This window comes from Scheffersomyces spartinae (genome assembly GCF_019049425.1).
Source record: "Scheffersomyces spartinae strain ARV_011 chromosome Unknown scaffold_10, whole genome shotgun sequence".
Classification (NCBI taxonomy): domain Eukaryota; kingdom Fungi; phylum Ascomycota; class Pichiomycetes; order Serinales; family Debaryomycetaceae; genus Lizanozyma; species Lizanozyma spartinae.
In genome coordinates this window covers 305,243-326,015 of record NW_025065057.1, presented here as the reverse complement: position 1 = coordinate 326,015, position 20,773 = coordinate 305,243, and the positions used below count along the sequence as shown (strand labels likewise).

At 39.2% G+C, this 20,773-nt stretch overlaps 7 protein-coding genes across 7 annotated transcripts; 5 read left to right on the top strand and 2 right to left on the bottom strand.

Moving 5' to 3' along the window:
* Positions 1–20: 20 nt before the first annotated feature.
* Positions 21–1,640, top strand: KQ657_000466 (uncharacterized protein; the record flags this gene model as incomplete). The annotated part of the gene is made up of 1 exon (XM_043191310.1): positions 21–1,640. The coding sequence occupies one exon, from the start codon at positions 21–23 to the stop codon at positions 1,638–1,640; it is 1,620 nt and encodes a 539-aa protein (XP_043049322.1).
* A 1-nt stretch (position 1,641) lies between these two features.
* DPB2 (DNA polymerase epsilon noncatalytic subunit) lies at positions 1,642–3,815 on the top strand (the record flags this gene model as incomplete). Its single annotated transcript, XM_043191309.1, has 2 exons — positions 1,642–1,646; positions 1,784–3,815. The coding sequence occupies 2 exons, from the start codon at positions 1,642–1,644 to the stop codon at positions 3,813–3,815; spliced, it is 2,037 nt and encodes a 678-aa protein (XP_043049321.1).
* A 150-nt stretch (positions 3,816–3,965) lies between these two features.
* On the top strand, positions 3,966–4,937 carry BET2 (Rab geranylgeranyltransferase; the record flags this gene model as incomplete). Its single annotated transcript, XM_043191308.1, has 1 exon — positions 3,966–4,937. The coding sequence occupies one exon, from the start codon at positions 3,966–3,968 to the stop codon at positions 4,935–4,937; it is 972 nt and encodes a 323-aa protein (XP_043049320.1).
* Positions 4,938–10,950: 6,013 nt separating this feature from the next.
* Positions 10,951–13,329, bottom strand: YTA6 (putative AAA family ATPase; the record flags this gene model as incomplete). Its single annotated transcript, XM_043191307.1, has 1 exon — positions 10,951–13,329. One exon carries the CDS (start codon positions 13,327–13,329, stop codon positions 10,951–10,953), a length of 2,379 nt encoding a protein of 792 aa, XP_043049319.1.
* Positions 13,330–14,434: 1,105 nt separating this feature from the next.
* Positions 14,435–15,064, top strand: KQ657_000462 (uncharacterized protein; the record flags this gene model as incomplete). The annotated part of the gene is made up of 1 exon (XM_043191306.1): positions 14,435–15,064. One exon carries the CDS (start codon positions 14,435–14,437, stop codon positions 15,062–15,064), a length of 630 nt encoding a protein of 209 aa, XP_043049318.1.
* A 35-nt stretch (positions 15,065–15,099) lies between these two features.
* On the bottom strand, positions 15,100–18,257 carry KQ657_000461 (uncharacterized protein; the record flags this gene model as incomplete). Its single annotated transcript, XM_043191305.1, has 4 exons — positions 15,100–16,833; positions 17,760–17,794; positions 18,003–18,023; positions 18,074–18,257. 4 exons carry the CDS (start codon positions 18,255–18,257, stop codon positions 15,100–15,102), a joined length of 1,974 nt encoding a protein of 657 aa, XP_043049317.1.
* Positions 18,258–18,496: 239 nt separating this feature from the next.
* Positions 18,497–20,737, top strand: WAL1 (actin-binding protein; the record flags this gene model as incomplete). Its single annotated transcript, XM_043191304.1, has 1 exon — positions 18,497–20,737. One exon carries the CDS (start codon positions 18,497–18,499, stop codon positions 20,735–20,737), a length of 2,241 nt encoding a protein of 746 aa, XP_043049316.1.
* Positions 20,738–20,773: the final 36 nt, after the last annotated feature.

Genomic DNA, 20,773 nt, shown 5'->3' with positions numbered 1-20,773 from the left:
AATACGATGTACTTTACAATATGTCCGATACACATTCACATACGAGCGAGCTCCGATTGAAGTACGAGCGGTCACTAGCTGCTAATAGTCGTAGACTGCGATCCAATCAAATTTCAAGTGGTGGTACTAATCTTAGAGACAAGTATCAAATCCATAAAGCCAATCTTAACAAGTACATTCCTCGACAACGAGAATCTGTTCCCGATAGAATAGCCGATTATGATACTGGACAAAAATATGGCAAACCTGTTACCGTGCGAAGCCAAGAGTCGTATTGGTCAAAGCAGCCAACATCATCATCTGGTGGGTATACGCGTCCCCTGTACTCCCGGAGATCACACTTACGATCACCACCAACACCACCATTTAACAAGGGAACTAATAGAAGCAGGATATCCAAGTTGTCTAAGGTTCAACTGAATAGTTCCAGGACTGGGACAAAAGGAGGGTCTATGTTTTCCAGACTCCGTGAATATTTAGAGGGGATTAATCCGTTTAATACAGAAGGATATGATGAACTTAAGACTTTAGAATCGTCTGCAAAGAAGTTTTATCCTCTGGAGGAGAAGTCGTCGTTGTCACAGAAGAAGGTTACTTTTCAAGATCCTTATAAGATCACTGAGGGAATAGATATTGATCCAGTTGATGAGATCGTGCAACAAGCAAGGAATAACGACAGTAGTCATAGTAGTGCCAGAAGGTCTCCGGTAAAGACTGAACTGGTAACTAGTGTTATTCGAGAGTCTGATAGGTTACAAGAAGAAATCAAAAGGCTTTCAAAAGATGTGGAGGCTCTTAGAGAAGAGAAGCGTGACGCACTTTCATCACTTCGGGCTTTGGAGATGAAAGAACAACAACTAAAGAATGAAATCCAATTGACCAAAGAACGGTATGAAAGCAGAATATCTAAGCTTGAACAAGTGCTTGATGCTGGTAATAGAGATAAAGCAAATTTGAAGGTTCAGTTGGAGAAGAAAGAATCGTCCATAAATCTACGAGACTTGCAACTACTGGATCTTCAGAAGAGATTAGAAAGAGATGATTATGAGTTAAGGTTGAGTCAAAAACTCTTTGAAAGAAAATGTCATTATATGAAACAATTAGAAAAGCTACTACTTAAACAAGCGAAACTTGAACGAGATATTGATCAACTTCGTCTGAAGTATTTGCATCTTACAAAGTCAAATCACACTGAAGATGATATTATTCCAACATTGGAGACCAATGCTATTCTGAAGACCTATGAGAGTATCAAGGAAAGTCTTTGTTCTTCTGAGTTCCAAGAGAATAGCTTTGATGCTTCTACCATGAGAGACTTAGTGGAGCGAATGATGAGTTACACGGATTCAGAGGTGTTAAAGAAGTCAAAGAAAGTTACCAAGTTAAAGATAATACTTGAACAATTGTCCGAACTGAAGTCTACGGTTTATCTAAGGAAAGTTAGACAAATACATGGGCTTCTTTGTAAGCTCTTGACCTTAGTTCAAATCCAAATCTTACTCTTAAAATTTGAGTATAAATCTCAGGTTAAGCTTGATGTCAGGGACTCGGGACTTCCTTATACCTTACACGAGAAGTGGCTTTCCTTTTGCTTTGACGATGAAGGGTCGTCTGAAGATGACATAAATGAAATGTCGTGAGATGTCGTAGTCATAGAATCATATATACATAAATACCAGTTTGCGCGCACCAAATTACTAGGTGAGGTGATGGAATCGAGAAGTCATTAACTACAAAGCTCACCGTACACGTTCTCATACGTGTTGTTGTTATTGTTATATAGTATAATGGACACCAATCGAACGTTGCCTGTGAAACTACAACCGTCTAATATACGGCCCATTGTGTACCGAATACTCTCTAAGAAACACTCGTTGAACATAAAGACAGACGCGTTAGAGGTATTAACTGAAGTCATAAGCAATAAGTTTGGAGTGGATTGGAGAGGACCCGTGTGTCAGAAGTTTCTAGAAGCTATAGCCAAAACATGGAAGTTACAAGATCGAGGTCTATTTGTTGATGGAGCTGGTCTTAAACAAATAGTCAAAGAGTTGAACCAGATAGAATCGCGTCAATCATCACCCACATCAAGCATAATAGCTTCAAGATCAGATACCATTGTTGATCTTGATTTAAATGGTGGTGAAATAGAAGAAGATCTCAGTTTGAACTGGGAAGACTTCTTCAAAGTGGTCAATCCTGATGACCAGATGAACTTCACTTTTGATAAGACAAGAAGACAATTCCTTTTGATTCGGAACGGGAGTAGATTCCAAGCTCATCTTGAAGCACAAGTGCATTATTTCAGCAATAGATACAATCTTATAAGTGATAGGTTATCACGGAATGAATCATTTCACAAGACATCTATTTCAAGTATTGCATCGATCAATCAATCGATGTTGAGGGGTAAGATGTCCAATGAAATCACGTTGATATCCAATGTATTGGGTAGAGATGGGAGTAGATTTATATTGTTTGGGTTTATGACCAAGAATTATCAAGACAAGTTTATTCTTGAGGATTCATCAGGTTGTATTGAGTTGAACTTGCAACAAGCCATTAAACAAGAGGGATCCTTCTATTGTCCTGGGATGTTTATAATTGTTGAGGGGATCTACTCGAGTACTGGGGGGAATAGGTCTTCAGAGAGTTTAATTGGTGGATGTTTCCATGTAAGTACCATGAGTCATCCACCAGCAGAAAGAAGAGACCAAAGTATTGAAAACTATGGTAATATTGATTTTTTAGGCATTCAAACTTCAATTGGAGTATCACTGCGTAACATAGTTGAGACCCATGCTTTAAAGATTCCTAAACCTTTGAAAAGGAAACTTGGGGTATTGGAGAAATCTTTATTGGGTCATAAGTTGATATTTATGGGTTCAGATTGCTTTCTAGATGATTTCAAAACTTTAGAAGCAATCAAAAAGTTCTTTATACAATTGGAACAAAGGATAGATGTGGCTCAAACAGATTTAAATGTTGATGATGGTGGAGGGCTTGCGCCTTTGGCGGTTATTATGGTTGGATCATTTATTTCTAAGCCATTGTCAACTTCAAGTCTTTTAAGCGCATCATCTACTTCTAATGCTGAAACATATAAGGAGTTATTCAATCAACTAGCATCAATATTGGGGACTAATTGCCCCAATCTTATTCGCAGGGCTAAGCTTGTACTTATACCTGGACTGAATGATCCATGGCAATCTGAATATTCATTTGGAGGATCTCAAATGAATGTATTCCCTCAGAAACCCATACCTACATTATTTGCCTCAAGATTAGAACGACTTTTACCTCGAGGGAATCTTATCTTTGGTTGGAACCCCACCAGAATAAGTTATCTTTCACAAGAAATGGTGATAATGAAAGACGACATTTTCAACAAGTGTAAGAGAAATGATATCGTTTTACCCCACGACATTAAAATGGAACAAGAAAGAACAAAGAGACAAAACATGCCATTGGAAGAAATGGTTAAAGAAGTAAGTCTCAATTCGACTACTCCTCATATTTCACCCAAAGTTAGAGAATCAAGGAAACTTGTTAAGACATTATTAGATCAAGGGACTCTCCAACCATTTCTGAAAAACTTAAAGGTGGTTAACGCTAGTTATGATTATGCCTTGAGAATTGAACCATTACCCACGACCATTATTCTTCATGATGCTAACTTTGAATTCTTCGAAGTCACCTACAATGGATGTAAAGTGATCAATGTGCCGAGGTTGATTGGTACTACCAGATACCTTAATTATGTGGAGTATACACCTTCTAGAAAGAAGTTTCATTATGCAAAGATATTCTTTTGAATAGAGGTTTAATTATGCATAGAAGTTCTATCGATAGATAGTGTACATGTAGTTTATATGCAGTCCATTGGGAGCGGAAAAGAACATAGCATTTACTTCATTGAACCTCAGTTCATAACCTACTTGTCATTACTTAACTCAATTGTAAACATGGCATTGGTGAAGGAGAAACACATTCAGTTTATTAAAAGCTTAAACGATGATGTGACTGAACAAATGATTGAGTACTGGCTAAGCGAACATCTTCGGTTAAATGGAATTTACTGGGGGCTCACAGCAGTCCTTCTATTGCAAGAACCCTCAACTTTAGATCAACAAGAAGTAATCAAGTTTGTATTAAAATGTTGGGATCTGAAGCAAGGAGGATTTGCTCCGTTTCCCCGTCATGATGCACACATGTTATCTACATTATCTGGGATTCAGATCCTAGCCAATTATGGAGCATGGGACGTATTAAACGAGAAAAAACAGGACTTGGTCAAGTTCATTAAAGGACTTCAATTACCGAACGGCTCATTCCAAGGTGATAGGTTTGGAGAAGTAGATACAAGGTTCTCTTATAATGCTGTATCATCATTGGCCATATTAGGAGAATTGACCAAAGATGTAACTGAGCCAGCATTGGAATTTGTATTGAGATGTCAAAACTTTGATGGTGGATTTGGAATGGTCCCTGGAGCAGAGAGCCACGCAGCACAAGTATTCACATGTATTGGGTTTTTGGCCATAACTGACAATTTACACCATATAGATGTGGATAAGATCGGGTCTTGGTTAAGTGATCGACAAGTTGAAAGTGGAGGATTAAATGGTAGACCAGAAAAGTTACCTGATGTTTGTTACAGCTGGTGGGTATTATCTTCGCTAGCCATGATAGGGAAAGCCCATTGGATAGATTTCGATAAGCTTGAACAGTATATATTGAGTTGTCAAGATACTGAAAATGGAGGTATTAGTGATCGTCCAGATAATGAATGTGACGTGTTCCATACATGCTTCGGACTTACGGGTTTGAGTTTGATGAATAATGAAAAGTACTCTATGTTAAGCATAGATCCAATTTATTGCATGCCAAAGGAGGTGACCAAGAAGTTTGACAAATGGAAACAATCAACTACATGATGCATAACTGATCTGCATAGTACGTCAAAAAGTGGTGATATGCATTAATGATCCATAAAATACAATAAGAGAAATAATAAATAACAAGAAGAATAATAATAATATAATGTTAAGAATTCTCTAATTCAAAAGAAAGTTAATTGAATGGTGAGATTTCTTGCTGATTTGGTTTAACCCTCGACCGGCAATACTCTTGGAACCATGAGACTTGCTACTAGCGATTCCACTAATTATCCGTCGCCATCTAAATTGACATGCATTTGGAGTGCGATCATAAAAAAATGCAGATATTTCCCTCCAACCGAGCTTTTGAACTCCCTTAAGTTTTTGAAGAAGCTTATCTTCTTCAGGAGTCCATGTAGTTTGCTTCGTTTGTTTCCGAGGCTGTCCGATAGCCGATTGCTGATTGTAAATGTACTGTGAGGTGTGATAAACATACGAAGGTGTTGAACTCAGATGATAATACTGCGGCTCAACATATTGCTTGCCATATGCGGTAACGGGTAATGCAAACCAAGGTTGAGCGGGTGGTGGTTTCTGTGACCTAGTGTCATGTGTGGGACAACTGTGTCTTTGGAGTGGTCTAGATTGGTATGCAACATAGCGATAGCTATCGGGTACTGCTGCTGGATAAGTAGGTGGAGATTCCTGGGGCTTGCGTGTATTAACATATGCAACTTGTGTTTGTTGAGCTTGAGTAACTTGGTGAACAGACATTTGTTGCTGTTGCTGTTGTAGTAGTAACTGATGTTGATGTTGATGTTGGTGTTGATATTGGTGTTGGTGCTGGTGTAGATGTTGATGTGACTGTGATTGTTGTTGTTGTTGCTGTTGTTGTTGATGATGATGTGGTAGCTGTAAACTGTGAAGAACAACTCCGTTGGTCGGGGAATTTAAAGGATATAAGGGAGGGAGAGGACCTGATATGGTCGATACTAGAGGCAATGGTTTTGAGTTCAACACCAAAGATTTGTTTTCAGTTGGAGATACAGCAGCGTTTGGTGGTAAACGTTGTATTTGTTGATGTTGATGCTGTTGTTGTACAGTTGTAGGTTGGGGAGGACCCAATACTGGCGTAGTTACAGGGATCATTGGAACAGGGGAGATTGCATCTTCATGAATTGTTGTAAAAGATGATCCAACCGGTGAAAGCAAATTTCTGTTTGAGATAATACCAGAATCTCTGTTTAGCATTTGACAGTTGGTAGGTAAAGTTCAAAAATGTCTCGATTAAAGATAGTATGATATGGTGGTAAGGCAAAGGGCTATAGATGCGAAAAAAAAAGATAATTATATGGTATTGATACTGATTATTGACTTTTTGATTATTTAGCAAATTATCAACTGGAACAGAGTAGCAATAGCAGTAGTACTAAAACAAGAAGGTTTATTATTTGGGTGGGATGAAGATGCTGACGAAGTGAAGTAGAAAAGTCAATTAGTTGGCCATTATGGCAAGGATATATATGAAAGGCAAACATGTACCTGACACAATTTAAAGTAAAAAGAAAAGAATGCAGTCCGTGATAAGAACCCGGTAGAGTATTAAACAACGGTATGCACCATTGAGAAACCAACAAGGTAAAATAGGTGGGAACTAAAAACCTCCAAACAGCAATGTAAACAATAGAGAATATAACGTAGACAATAGCAACATTAACATTGGAACAAAACCTGCCTACATAAAAGAGGAAATAGAGTAAATAAAATAAATTATTTTTAACAAAGAATGGAATCACATTTGCCTGTTATGCGTCCCGAGCATTATTGTGTATGTGGTTGTAATATCTTTTCATAGGTCGAAGGGGTGCCACTTTCCGTATTTGGCGCCTACAATACAATGGACAGGATCTCCACATGAGAATGTTCCATGTGTAGACTTTCATCTTCTCCTACATTTAGCACAAAGTAGGTCTGACCTACACTCACACATCGAAAATGAATACACATGCACTGCTTACCTTGCATCGCATAATCACAGACGCTCAATGTGACCCAATGCTAGTGTTACCAAAAGTCCACTTGAAAGATCGGTAAGACAATTAAAATCGGTCTCCTTAGCTGTTTCATAGTGACAAAGCTTTACCGTTGTATCAAGAAGTATAATAGTTTGTACGTTTATTAAGTTTGCATATTTACTTTGTTGTGGTTCGCAATCTATTGCTTGGTTTCAAAATTTTCCCCAATTCGTATCGAGTATTTATTTCGTTTATTTCATTAGTTTGGTCTTCCAGCTTCGCCTACCTCCTTTGGATTATTGTTCTCTAAGCGAAGACCTTCCTGATGGTCTTTTTGGGGGAAGGTGAGGAGACACAACTTTCCCTGTTACTCAAAGTTGTGGCCAAATATGCTTTTCGTCTGGATAATTATTTGCAGCCGCCGTATCATGTCTAAGGATTGCCATCCCCTGTACAGATAATAAAGAATGGCCCACACGTCGCCTTGGTTTGGAAATATTGTGTCTAGCGGTCCAAAACCTACCAGCATCTCTTGCACGCAACTTCAATGGCCTGATAATGATGTTGTAAGAAACCATGAAATGTAAACTTAAAGATGATGAGGAGTACTCATAACCTAAATTCGTATTAATTATTCTACTTACTATTTACTAATACATCAAGGCGAGAGGGACTAATATGTAGATGAAGGGCTTGCTGATCAAAGACCTTTCGGCTACCCATTCTCTAAAATTGGTTACTAAGGGTTAGATATATAGGCTAAACGTTTTTCCTATGGATTATATATTGTACTTTATAACAATTGGTACATTTGACTTTAATCGAAGTTGGCTTGCATTGGTCTTATGTATCGATTTCTTAGTAGATCATTGCTGGATTGATGAGTGGTTAATGGCAATACAATAATCTGACCGCACGACTCAATTCTTTATGGTAAGACATCATTATTGCTTTAAAGTGAATACCATATATCGGCTTCCCCTCACAACCTCTATTTTTTACATTATACGTTTCTGGTATCGAGGGCATTTAGCACAACGCATGGAAGCCTCCTCAAGAGTATTTTCCAAACAGGCATCGCAAAGGGTGCTTGTGCATACCTCAGCATGCATACGTTTGCATGCATAAGTACAGGTATCAAGAATAGCTGCGTGCAGTAAATCATGAGATTTTTTTCTATTTGATGCTCTACACCCAGGTCTTGCCAACAACATAGAAATAGAAAATCTGTACACACTACTTAATCCTCGTGTATTATTCCGAATGCCGAATAGGTGGCTTCAGCATTAAATGTATTGCCTTCTATGGGTAGTGGTGAGGTTCCTGCCTGTAGATTGGATTAGGTTAACCCTGCGTATCAAGTCGCCACTTTTATTAACAGAATCTCTAAGATACATAGATATGGACTTTCTACTACTACATTAAATTGTACTAAACAATTTTTTGTTTGTTTTGTTATATACCTTGAGAAATGTAGGCGGGAAAAAAAATTAAGAATGTGCATTCCTACAGTAGCAGAGTGAGTTTGGGTAACGTCATTGCTACTCTCAAACAAATCTAGTTTTTATTTGGAAATCTCTGACAACATTAGGCTAATTTGAAACGCTCATCTGGTAAACAAACAAAACCAGAGAAGAAATAAGTCGCAAAATAGTTCACGTGCACAATTTGGTCTTTTTCAGGTTAGAGTTATTCTTCCTTCTCATGCAGCTGCAGCTCGGTTGCATATGCATGCATGATCTTATTCATTGTTTTGTTGTCGTAACCTTGCGCATCGCGTTAAAATTGCCAGTTTTTGATGTATTAGATAGGGAGTTCTAACATGGTACATTTGATGCAGATTAAGCCTAACTAAAGGATGTAAAGTATATTTACACCACGGGATACCTTACAAATACTTTGAATACAATAGAGAGTTGTATTAGATTCTGAAATACACCAGGTTCTAAATCTATTTAGAGTTTTAGTCTAATTTCGCATTGTCGCTAGCCATGCCTAGTTCCTGTATGTGTTGAAGGTTCTGACGCACCTGCAAAGAACAATAGGCAAGAAGGCAACAGGTTGCATCCACGTAAGTGCACTGATGACTAGTTAACCGCTATGAATTGGCTGGAAGACTTGGTTATTGACAGATGAAATTAGATCTTTTAAAGAAAGCTATTTTGAGGCATATGATTGATATCAATCTACTTGGAAAAGTGTCAATAAGAATACAAGTGAAAACTTCCAAGCCCTTTGAAAACGAAACTCTCAAAGGGCTTTTTTTTTTGGAGAAATCTGGTGCTACTGCGTTTTAACTTTAAGTTTTAAAAATGTTGAAAAGAAAGGCATATACTGTGAGCGTGGGGGATTTTAGGATAAAGCCCAACTTTCCCTCCTCTCTTAGATTGGCCCAGAACTTTTGCTACATATTGCATTACATTAATACCAATCTTTGGTGAAACTCCTTGTCGGGCCATATATATGAAATGCACGGAGATGACCATTATTTGGGTGAGTTGCCGTTGGTTAGAAAAAGAGTGGAGACAATCCCGATAGCCCCGTAGGAAAGCGTGCTACAAAATCAAAAGTAAAAGCTTTATTGAGTTGCAAGTTTCCTTAGGCCTCAAATAGTCTACTTGGGGTGTTTATTAGCCGTTCGCTAAGTGTCCATAGTTGTTATTCACCAAAACTTGTGACCGATGATTCGCCAGATCTAGACCCATACAGTCGTTAGGTCAGGTCAGCCCTATATTTCGTATTCCAACAGCTTTGTCAGGGTCCTTTTATCTACTATTATCATACATGCATACAATAATCTGCAACCTTGAAGAGCTTGCTCAAGTCATCTGAAACAAAATGGATACCTTCAATTTGAAGCAAGGAAAATTCTACAATTCCATACAAGGCCACACCCGAGCTATTCTTAGATATGAAATAAAGTCAGGCAATTTCATATATCTGTCAGTGCAAATCCAGACATAAAAGATGGAGATGGAGTGAAAGAGGGAAATTTGGTTTCAAACCATGTTTTGCTTAAGATCTGCCCATTGAAGGGAAATATAAGTAGCCTTGGCTTTTAAATGTCTCAATTGGGTGATATTGGAATTTTATAATGCAACATCATTCCACACTAAACAAAAATACGCAAACGCAGTCTCACCTCTAAACGCACACACCACCGTTTGACTTTTACGGCAAATCTATTAGAGTAAAACTACGGCTAACAAAACACGGGGCTCCCTATGGGATACGAGTTTAATGAGCTATATGAGGAGACGGTTACTCAGGGGTTTGATAAGTTAAGTATTTTAGCGCATGCCACAGGTGAAACTAATCTGTGCACAAGATTAGAATGCATCGTCTACTTGTAGCACCACAAAACTAGAAAATCCCCCCATCGTTATAGATAACCTTTACCTACCCCTGATCCAATGCAGAGTGTGAACATGACTAAGAGAGCCAATTTGGGAAGTTACACACGATGCTTGATTTTTTGTATGTGCATTTTTAGGTGTTTACTAACTATGGAGCAATCATTTGTTCGGATAAATACTAACCTTCAGGTTATACCACTTGACAAGTTTATAGTCTACTTGTTAGTAGGTATTGTGTTTATTTGTTAATTATTATTATTCTAAGTACTACGATCAATGCTATTATTGGCATTGTTCTTATCATTATTATTGTTGTTGTTGTTGTTGTTGTTGTTGTTATTGTTATAGTATTCTCTATACTATAATTGTTTTTAGATAGTCGCTTGTGACTTTTTGGAACCAGTGATTCTGTGTCTCCCTCGGTCATCAGGGAATGCGATTCCAGCAAGTAGAAACTATAAACCAATTGCTCTACAAGTACAGTACCGATCAATAATAGTTGCTGCTAACTTTAACGTGCTGCATAATTATATGTAGGTAACCCCATGAAATGTTTAACGGTTGTGATACGATGTTTTATGAAATAGTCAATTCTTACATAAAAACGCATTTCCGAAATATCTATTAACCTCAAGTAACTACTATAATCGGTGTGCTGATAAATCGATAAGAAAGTATTTTCCATTGGACGGACCGGACCTAAACTCCCGATGATCCAAACTTGCTTGCCCATTTCTCGTATTCTTCAAGTCCTTCTTTTGATACACTTGGTCGAATATAATTCAAACTGGTTTTGAAATCGTCTAAATTAATTGGACGGATTTGCTCAGTGGGTGTACTCAATAATTGATCTCCCAATGACCTTAAAGGTCCCATAGCACTGTCCTTTGCTAATGCAGTGATATCAGATCCACTAAATCCTTCAGTCAATTTAATAATCTTTTCATAATCATCATCAGATAATATATTCTTTTGATACTTTAAGAGCTTCTTAATTTGTCTCTTTCTGGCTTCATCTTCAGGTAATGGAATATATTGCCTCTTGACAAACCGTCTTCTGGCTGCATCATCAATTTGCCAAGGTAAATTGGTGGCTCCAAGTACTAATACTCTATCATCTTGTTGATCACTATCACGACCAGCTGCGGCCGCAGATAACTCACTCCATTGAACCAAAAATTCATTCTTTATTCTTCGGGTGCTTTCTTGTTCGTTTTCACTTCTTGATGTCAAAAGCGAATCAATCTCATCAATAAATACAATAGATGGACTAAGCTTCTTGGCCAATAAAAATAATGCCTTGACCAACTTCTCACTTTCACCCAAATACTTTGATGTCAATGATGATGCAGTAATGGAAAAAAAGGTAGACTTGGATTCAGTGGCTACGGCTCTGGCCAACATGGTTTTCCCAGTACCAGGAGGTCCAAACAACAACATCCCACGGGTAGGTTCACGTAAACCTTTAAATAAATCAGGACGTAAAAATGGATACACAACAGCTTCCTTCAAGGAGTTTTTAGCTTGTTCTAATCCAACAATATCATCCCAATAAACTTCATCTCCATGGACTACTATATCGTTAAGTATTTGTTTAGCTGCTTGATGATCAATGCCTCGAATGGATTCAATCACCTTATCATCATCCAATTCATCATTGACTTCGTCGTCTCCGATATTATCAGCGCCATAGTGGCCCAAAATATCGTCCATTGTAGGACTAGTTGGTGTGCCTGGCTCATTTGTAGATTTGGACTCGCTCAACGTTGGAGGTGCGGGTTTCTTTGTCTGAATAGCAGGTGAGGAGCGGCTTCTAGTGGATGCCAGCGGTGGTATAGCCTTTTTAGGTGCTTTAACATAATTATAAGTGATATTGGACTTCTTTTGTTGAACGGAGAGTCCCAGTCTTGTTGGCGGTATGGTGGTGTTGACACCAATAGGAGCCTTCTTTGCTGGTGTTACTTTCGTTGTAGAGGTAACTGGCTTGCGAGTAGGGCTTCTGTTTGTAGAACTGTGAGGTCTTGGTCCCTGATTCTGTCTCATAAGTTTATTGATGTTGATAGGCTTCGGCTGATTGTAGACGTAAACTCTTTTCTCAGGAGTATATAGTTGCTGTGATTCCAATTGTTGTTGTTGTTGTTGTTGCACTTGATACTGATTTTGGCTTGGAGGCAGCAAGGAAGGTACCAATGAAATTGCGCCGACAGCTGGGCTCTTTGGAGCCGTGGTCTTTCTAGGTAATGGCGGAGGAGGAGGATGTTGATGATTTGTTGATGTTCTTTCTTCATGCAAAGACAAATCATCTAAAGATTTGGTCATATTATTATAAGACTCATAAGTGTAAGGATCAGTATCTAAATCGATTAAATTCGGAGGCTGGGATTCATCATGAATAGCCTCCCAATTGCCATCCAAACTATTACTTTTAAGTTGTTGTGATGATGCTTCTGAGGCTCCATTATTGTGATTCCCATTACCATGGAGATGATAAGAGTTCTGGTCAAAGTCAAGAAACAAACTATCGGTTGCTGGAGCTGGAGAGCTTCTTGTTGGTCTATTCCACATTTTATTTGCTGCTTGGGAAGCAGTTTCATTTGGTTTAGCTTGGGTCTGGGTTGAGGGAGGTCTTAAGGACTTTCTCATCTGTCTATTTGAATTAAGGGAGTTCATTGAACTTCCATTCCGTAACGAAGGAATGGAAAGGTTTGTTTTCAGATGCGATGAAGAACCATAAACTGCTGAAGAAGAAGAAATTGCATTCAACGCTCGTCTTCTTTCGATTTCTTCCACTTTAAGTTGAACTCTTACCAAATGCTTGACATTTTGATCACGGATCTCCCGTAACTCATTCATGATTCGTAGTTCTTCCCCGCTGAGCTTGGTGGATTGCTTATCAAACACGTCTAGTTTGAATAGTAAAGATGTATGCAAACTTTTCCAACCTTTAAGTGCTTCTTCCTCCTTGTGTTGCTCCTCTAACGTAAGGTTCTTGATCGTGAGATTGGTGCAATCATTGTATGTCTGCTCCAACTCTTCGTTGATCGACCCATGATTATTGGCTTTCCTCCGCAGAAACATGGTGATGGCATCAATATTACGGTTATATATACTTGGGTTTAGTCGTCGTAGTAGCTGTAACTGTAACTGTAGTGATCAATTAATTGGATTGTCGATAGGCGTAGCCGTGCAAAAGAACAAGAAAAGAGTCTCCTATGGTTTTATATCTGAAAAAACCAGTAACTCCAAACCACTATGCTATCTTCCAGTAGTAGACAGTTGGTAAGAACAATTAGTGACGATGCCGGGACTGTATGCTAAGAGTGCACTGATGAGTATAAGTACAGTGTATCATTCTTGCTTGGTGTCTTTGTCTCGCACTAGTTTTTTCGTTGTCCCTTAGCAGAGAGGAGGCACACAAAGAATCTCTTAGGGTAGTCTCACCATAAACTTTAGAATCTAGCACTACTACGTCATAAGATCAAAGGTAAGATCGGAATTCAGTGTGTTATTATGAATTACTGTGTGAAACTGTATTAATCATTGAAGTTAACAGTGTATTGATAAGGTTTTGGTTCTTGACCTTAGTCTAAAAATACTATAACAAAGGCACTACTATTGTTTGGTAGCTTCCATCATGAAAGCAATAGAGATGTTTACATATAATTGTCGTGACATAACGGGATACCCTCAAGTTTCTAACCTCAAAGAATATTCTATTTAATCACTCTTTATCTCTCCAGGGGTGTATCAACAACTTCGCCACAACACTGGTAATGATATTGAAATACTCCTAACAAAGAGTACTGTATTGTTCTCCTAATTTAATAGGCAGAACTAGCACATCTGAGCTTCTCGAAAATACACATTAAAGCGCATTTCGAGGCGGAATGTTCCTCCACCATTAACAATGTTTCTACTCGAAGCTGCCAAATTTCAAGCCTGGATTAAAAACTTTCGATAAGGAGAAAAAAAGAGTCTTAGTTTAATACTAACTTCATCGCAAGAAAAATCTTTTAAGAAATCATTGCAATGTGCGGGTAACCCCTATCTTATAACCTAAACTGTATAGACTTTACCTTGCCTAATTCAGGCATTGAAGGCAACGATCACCAAAGAACCTGTTGGCAAAAAATATAGTTAATTTATTCTGTTATATAGTCTTTACTTCCAGGTGTCTGTAGCCATGGTTTCTATTGCTGAAGTGACCCAATTGGTGGGTAATTTGTTGTTGTACGTCATGACTATAGTACTGAGAAACTCGTTAGTAGGAATTCAGTATATGGTTGCCAACTATCCTGAAGCGTCGAAAGTGGTCTTTATGTTATTAGCTTTGTATGCCTTGTATAAGGTAGCGGTTCGTATGATCAAAATGTGGGTTCGTACCTTGGTATTTATTTGTAAGTTTGTCTTAGTGATGTGTATGCTTTTATCGTTAGTGGGAGTTTATGTGCGGGGGCTGAAGTTGTTCACTCAAGACATGCCTAATGTGTTGCACATTTTTACTAATAGAGATGAATACATGAAGTCATCGTACGAGTTGTACGATAACATCAATGGGGTGTTAGATTACATTCAACTGAACGATGAATTGAGAGATCTATTCATGGCCACAAAGAAGAATATGGATAGTGTGATGGAAAACGTCGAAGGGTTTGAACAGGCAAAGGAGTATGTCAATAAATTTGTTGATAAAGATATACAAAACTCAGTTAAGGATTTTGTTCAACAAGGAAGTGCTGTTGCTGGACAATTTGTTAACTATGCTCAAGATCAGCCGAATGTGCGTAACTTTGTGAATAACTTCTGGAATTAAATTACTATGAAAATGATGATGTTAATGCTATAGACTTATTTGGCTTTTTCTTCAGGAGGGAGTTCATCAATACAATGCAACCCATGATCTTCTACCATGAATGCTGTTAAGAAACATACACCCATCAATGGGATTGTCATATAGAAATACTTTCTGATGGCCTTCATATAAATATTCTGGAGTTCTTTTAGTTGACTTGGATCAAATAAAGAAAAGTCAACCTTGGTATAAATGTTTTCCTTGATGTATTCAAGCTGACTCTTTGTTAATGATGTAGTTGGGTTCTTCAGTGCACGGTTAATTGACTTCAAAACATCATTGGAAATAATTAAAGAAGAGATTGCTATTCCCAATGCCCCACCAAACGATCTAATAACGTTACGACAACTTATAACAACTGCTCGTTCTGATTTCTTGGACAATGCTTGGGCTGCAACGACTGTTGGTTGGAAAGTGCACCCCACTCCAACACTAGTGATGATTAAAATGAAAACTACCCATCCGATGTTAATAGTGGGAGTGATTAACAATAATAGGCCACTTCCTAAAGTCCATAACCCGTACCCGGTGATAATGACGAAATAATAATGGCCAGTATAACTAATGATTTGGCCTCCGATCGTTGATGTTATAGACAGAGGTAGAACCAAGGCAATTACCACTGCTGCATTCTTTATTGCTGAATATCCCCTAACCAATTGTAAGTAGTAAGGGATATAAGTTTGAAGACTATAATAAGCCATTCCAAAAAGAATATTTGAAAGCAAAACTATTGATAAAGACCTTCTGGTGAAAAGAACCAATGGTATCATTGGAAGTTTGGCTATTTTACCTTCCACTATCAAAAACATTATAAAAAGAATACCACCCAAAGTAAACATGGAGATAACTATTGCACTATTCCAAGCAAACGTGGTACCTCCTCCATTAAGAGCAATTAATAAGAACATCAAACTGGTTGTACTAAATGCTATTCCACCGTAATCAATTGATTTGAATTTTTCTCTCTTATTCAAAACTTTATCAAGTTCATTCTTGTTCCCAATGTCCACCACAAAATAAAGAGTGATTAAAACGACCACCACGATAGGTGCTATCAAATGATAAAAGTTTCTCCAAGAACTATGCTCAACAAACGCCGCCATGGCAAAGGGTCCAACACAGTTGCCAATACCAATTTGAGCTGCAAGAATCCCTTGAAATTTCCCTCTATCTTTTAATGTGACCACATCACTAAGTATAACCATAGTGAGAGATTGAACCCCGCCAATTCCTATACCTGCGAATGCTCTAAAGATATAGAACTGCACACCAGTTTGAGCAAATCCACTGGCCAAATCTGCCACGGCAAGAATTCCCAAGGCAAGGATCAACACAGTCTTCCTCCCAAACATATCAGCAAATCTACCATATAAGATTTGAACAGAAGTGTTAGATAATAATTGAGCTGTAGCTGCCCAATTGATAGAATTTTGAGCTCCTTTCAATTCCCTAGCCATTATAGGAGTCGCAACATATAATGATGATTGATCAACAAAGACTACAAGTAATCCTAAAGACATTGCAGCCAAACATATGATTAACTTTCTTTGAGAAAGTATATTGATATGAACATTTCCAAGTTTATCTGCTAATTCAACATTTGTTGTTGTGGTATCAGGAACATCCTGTTGTTTTTTTTGAACATCACTAAAGACGTCTTCGATTGGTGGTACTTCCACTTCTTCATCGGGTTTCATTATGAAGAAACGTATGTATTGTTGTTTCCCCTTTTTGTACCCGACACAAATGTAGATATGTAGATCATGGTATACTTATATATAGTGAAGGCTTTTTGACACATTTTCGGAGTCCTTATCGGAGTTTTCATAGCGCTTATATGATGCCGTACTCATTGCAATGACATGGGCGGACTTTGCAATCTTAACTCCACTCCATTCCTCTCACACGACTTTTAATTGGTACATCGCATTGGTCATCGACGAAAAGGAATAGATTTAGTGGTGGAAGTTTCGGGTTCCAGATCGGATTATTTAGTATATTCTCCCAGCTTATTGTTTAAGGTGGGGGAGGGGCTTAACAGTATGGAAGTATACCTTTAGAGTATAATGGCATAATGGCATCAGTAGACGACTTCAAGGTAGTTGTCGTGATCAAACTGAACAATTTACAATCATGCTCCAATGTCTTTTACTCTTGATCAGTGATACGCAAAGTCAAGGTAAAAATCGGTGATACTTTTAAAAAGGACTAATATTACTTTTGTAATTTCTCAATTAAACCAATGTCATGCGCAGAACAGTTCCCTAATCTCCTCCGGTTCGGGCAATAGATGCGATATTTCGGTGAGGAAACTATGACTGCACTGTGCGCAGTTAAGCTGACCTTTTCATTATAAGCGGTTTTTAAAGATAACATTAATTCATACAAGGGAATCCTTCAAAATTCCCAATGATGAGATCCTACCCACCCGCTTTCTTTAAGAAAAGAACAAAAAAGGGTAACACATGTTCAAGGGAGTATCTCGTAAAACTACATAATGCTGTAGAAAATATTACTTGAATGAGATCCAACACCGAAGTATATAAATATGGCACGCAACATACGACCGTCAACTCGAATGAGCTCCGACCTGCTTGCTGTGTATGGCTTGTGGTTAAGATTTCTATTGTACTCTCTTAAACCATTTACATACCTCCTTAACAACAAGTGACTCCGTGGCCAAGCTGGCTAAGGCGTAAGACTGTTAATCTTGAGATCGTGAGTTCGATCCTCACCGGGGTCGCTTATTTTTTATCTTTTTTAAAGACAGGTAATAATTCTTACTCCTGCTAAAACTGACCCGCTTGGGCACTTACAGAGTGATATTCACCTGCTTGCTTATATCAGGGTTGATAGTAAATTTTTGTTATTGTTTTATAAATATTCAATTAGCCACCTATAAGCAATCTAGATCTAACTAAAAGATATACCAATTTTTATCCACTTACGTAGATGTTTATTTCTTACCGGACTTCTTGATACCACCGCCAACCATTGGACCACCTTTCTTAGCCTTTTCGGCCATTTCTTTTTTAGCAGCAGCATCAGCCTTTTGCTTAGCCTTGAAGGCTAAATCATCGTCATCAAAATCTTGTTGCTTCTTCTTAGGAGCCTTTAATGGCTTAGCCTTACCACCTTGACGACCAGACATATTTGTTATGTTATATAATCAAGTTAGATCAGTTTAGGAAGAAGAGCTCTTTTCCTTTCGTTCTCTCAGATTTTTGTTTCCAGTTGAGTGTGGTAGTGCGCTTTTGCCAAAAAGAAGGGCTATCTTCATGCGTCGTGCACTTGTTGCTATGAATGAATGGATCACTCCAAGCGACAATACAACGTAACAAACTGCCTACGACTTTCCTTCTGAAATTAAAATACAATTGATTACCAGTCATGGCGATTCTAACGGCTAATGATAAGGAAAAGATCAAGAGGGTCATTCCCAAGGCTAACAACAAGATCATAGATGCGACTGTTGTCAGGCTATATATTGCATATCCTGATCCAACAAAATGGACATACACTGGTTTGGTTGGTGCTATTACCCTTGTTGATGATCTTGTAGGTCATACATTCTTTCTTAAGTTAGTAGACATCACAGGAACTCGTGGAGTTGTTTGGGATCAAGAGTTGTATGTTGATTTTGAATACAATCAAGATCGTACCTTCTTCCATACTTTTGAAATTGAAGATTGTCTAGTTGGATTACTCTTTGAAGATACCAATGATGCATCTCATTTTTTTAAAAGAGTCACCACTCGTCAAAAACATGCTTCCAAACAAACTGCCAACAATAAAAACGCAATTGCCTTAAAGGATAGAGCAGGCGTAAGTGGTCCCCAAGGGCCTGGTTCCAGAGGTGAGTTTGTAGATACAACTACAGGTCAAAGATCTAGAAGAGCGAAAGGTGTTCTTTATTATGATGATGTTCCTCCTCCAGAATGGAGATCCTTGTACGCTGAATTGGCAGCTGCTGGTATATCCGAGGACATGATAGCCGATAACAGAGAATTTATTAAAGAATATATTGCTCAACAAGGTGGTCCCCTTGTGGGTTTGGAACCACCAGTTCCTAGAAAGTATTTGGTGAAGCAACGTGAACCAACAGTTCCTGCTGCTAAAGTTAATACTGCTTCTCCTTCTCCTTCTCTTAATGGTGCAGTTAAAAAGAAGGCTCCACCTCCACCTCCTCCACCATCGGCAAATAATGCATCTGTAACTTCTCCACCATCATATACATCACCTGCGAGTCCTTCATCTCCTGCTCCAGTTGCTCCACCTGATTATAGTCTGTCTGGTTCTACTCCACCAGGTGCGGCAGCCACACCACCTCCAGTACCTTCCAAAGACTCGACACCTGAGGCCCAACAGCCACCTCAGGCTAAACCAGCAGCAAGAGTTTTCCGTGTTCCCCCAGCTACTGCAAAGGCTCCTCCAGTTTTCAACACTCACATAGTGTCACCTGATCAGTTTAGACAAGGTCAAACTGTGCCCTCTCCTACAACAAGTATTGGGCCAAATTCACCAACTACTCCAAAATTTAGTGGTTATCAACACCAACAACAACATCAGCCTTCCAATGGTTACCAAAATTATAATCAAGTACCAAATCAAGCTCAAGCTCACAATGTACCGCCTCCAATACATAATGCTCCACCTGGTCAAGTACATAATGCACCTCCACCGTTACCCCCATCTACAAGCCGACCCATTCCTCCACCTCCACCGGCTAGAACTGGTCCTGGTCCTGTTATACCTGGTCCTGGTCCTGCTATACCTGGGGGAAGAGCCGTACCTCCTCCGCCACCACCAAGGGCAAGAGGAGCACCCCCACCTCCACCATCTCGTGGCACAAGACCTAGCATTCCTCAAGCAAGTGCTGCTGCTCCACCACCACTTCCTCAGGCAGCCAGGCCATTGCCTCAACAACCCGCGCATCCTCAGTATACTCCGCAGCCAATTTCTCAGCAACAAGAACTACAATCCCCTTATCAAGCAACACCTCAGCTGCCAGTACCTCAACAGAATCATCAGCAACCTATTCAGAATTTCCCTCCACCTCCGGCCCGCCAGCCTGTTGCTACTCCAGTAGCAAACTCCAACATACCTCCTCCTCCTCCTCCTCCAGCACCCCCAATGCCTACCTTAGCATCGTCCACCACAGCTGCTGCTCCACCACCACCTCCACCAATGCCTGATTTGGGATCATCGGCTGCTGCTCCGCCACCACCTCCACCAATGCCAGATTTGGGATCATCGGCTGCAGCTGCTCCACCACCTCCACCAATGCCTGATTTGGGATCTGGAGCCCCACCACCACCACCCTTGCCTAATATGACTGCACCAGGAATTGGAGGTGATGCAGGCGGTGGTCGTGATGCCTTGCTTGCATCCATTAGAAATAATGGAGGAATTGGTGGCTTGAGAAAGACCAATAAAGAGCATTTGGAACGTCCTAGTGTCATTCTTCTGGAGGTCAAAGGAGAACCTCCAGGTGTTCATGGCTCACTGGCTACTGGTGGTGCTCCTCCACCAGGACAACCAGTATCTCTAGCAGATGCATTAACACTTGCACTTAATCAAAGAAAAGGAAAGGTATCCAAGAGTGATGACGAAGATGATGATGATTGGTAGTACCCAGTGTTTATCAATCATAACTGTAAGTACGAG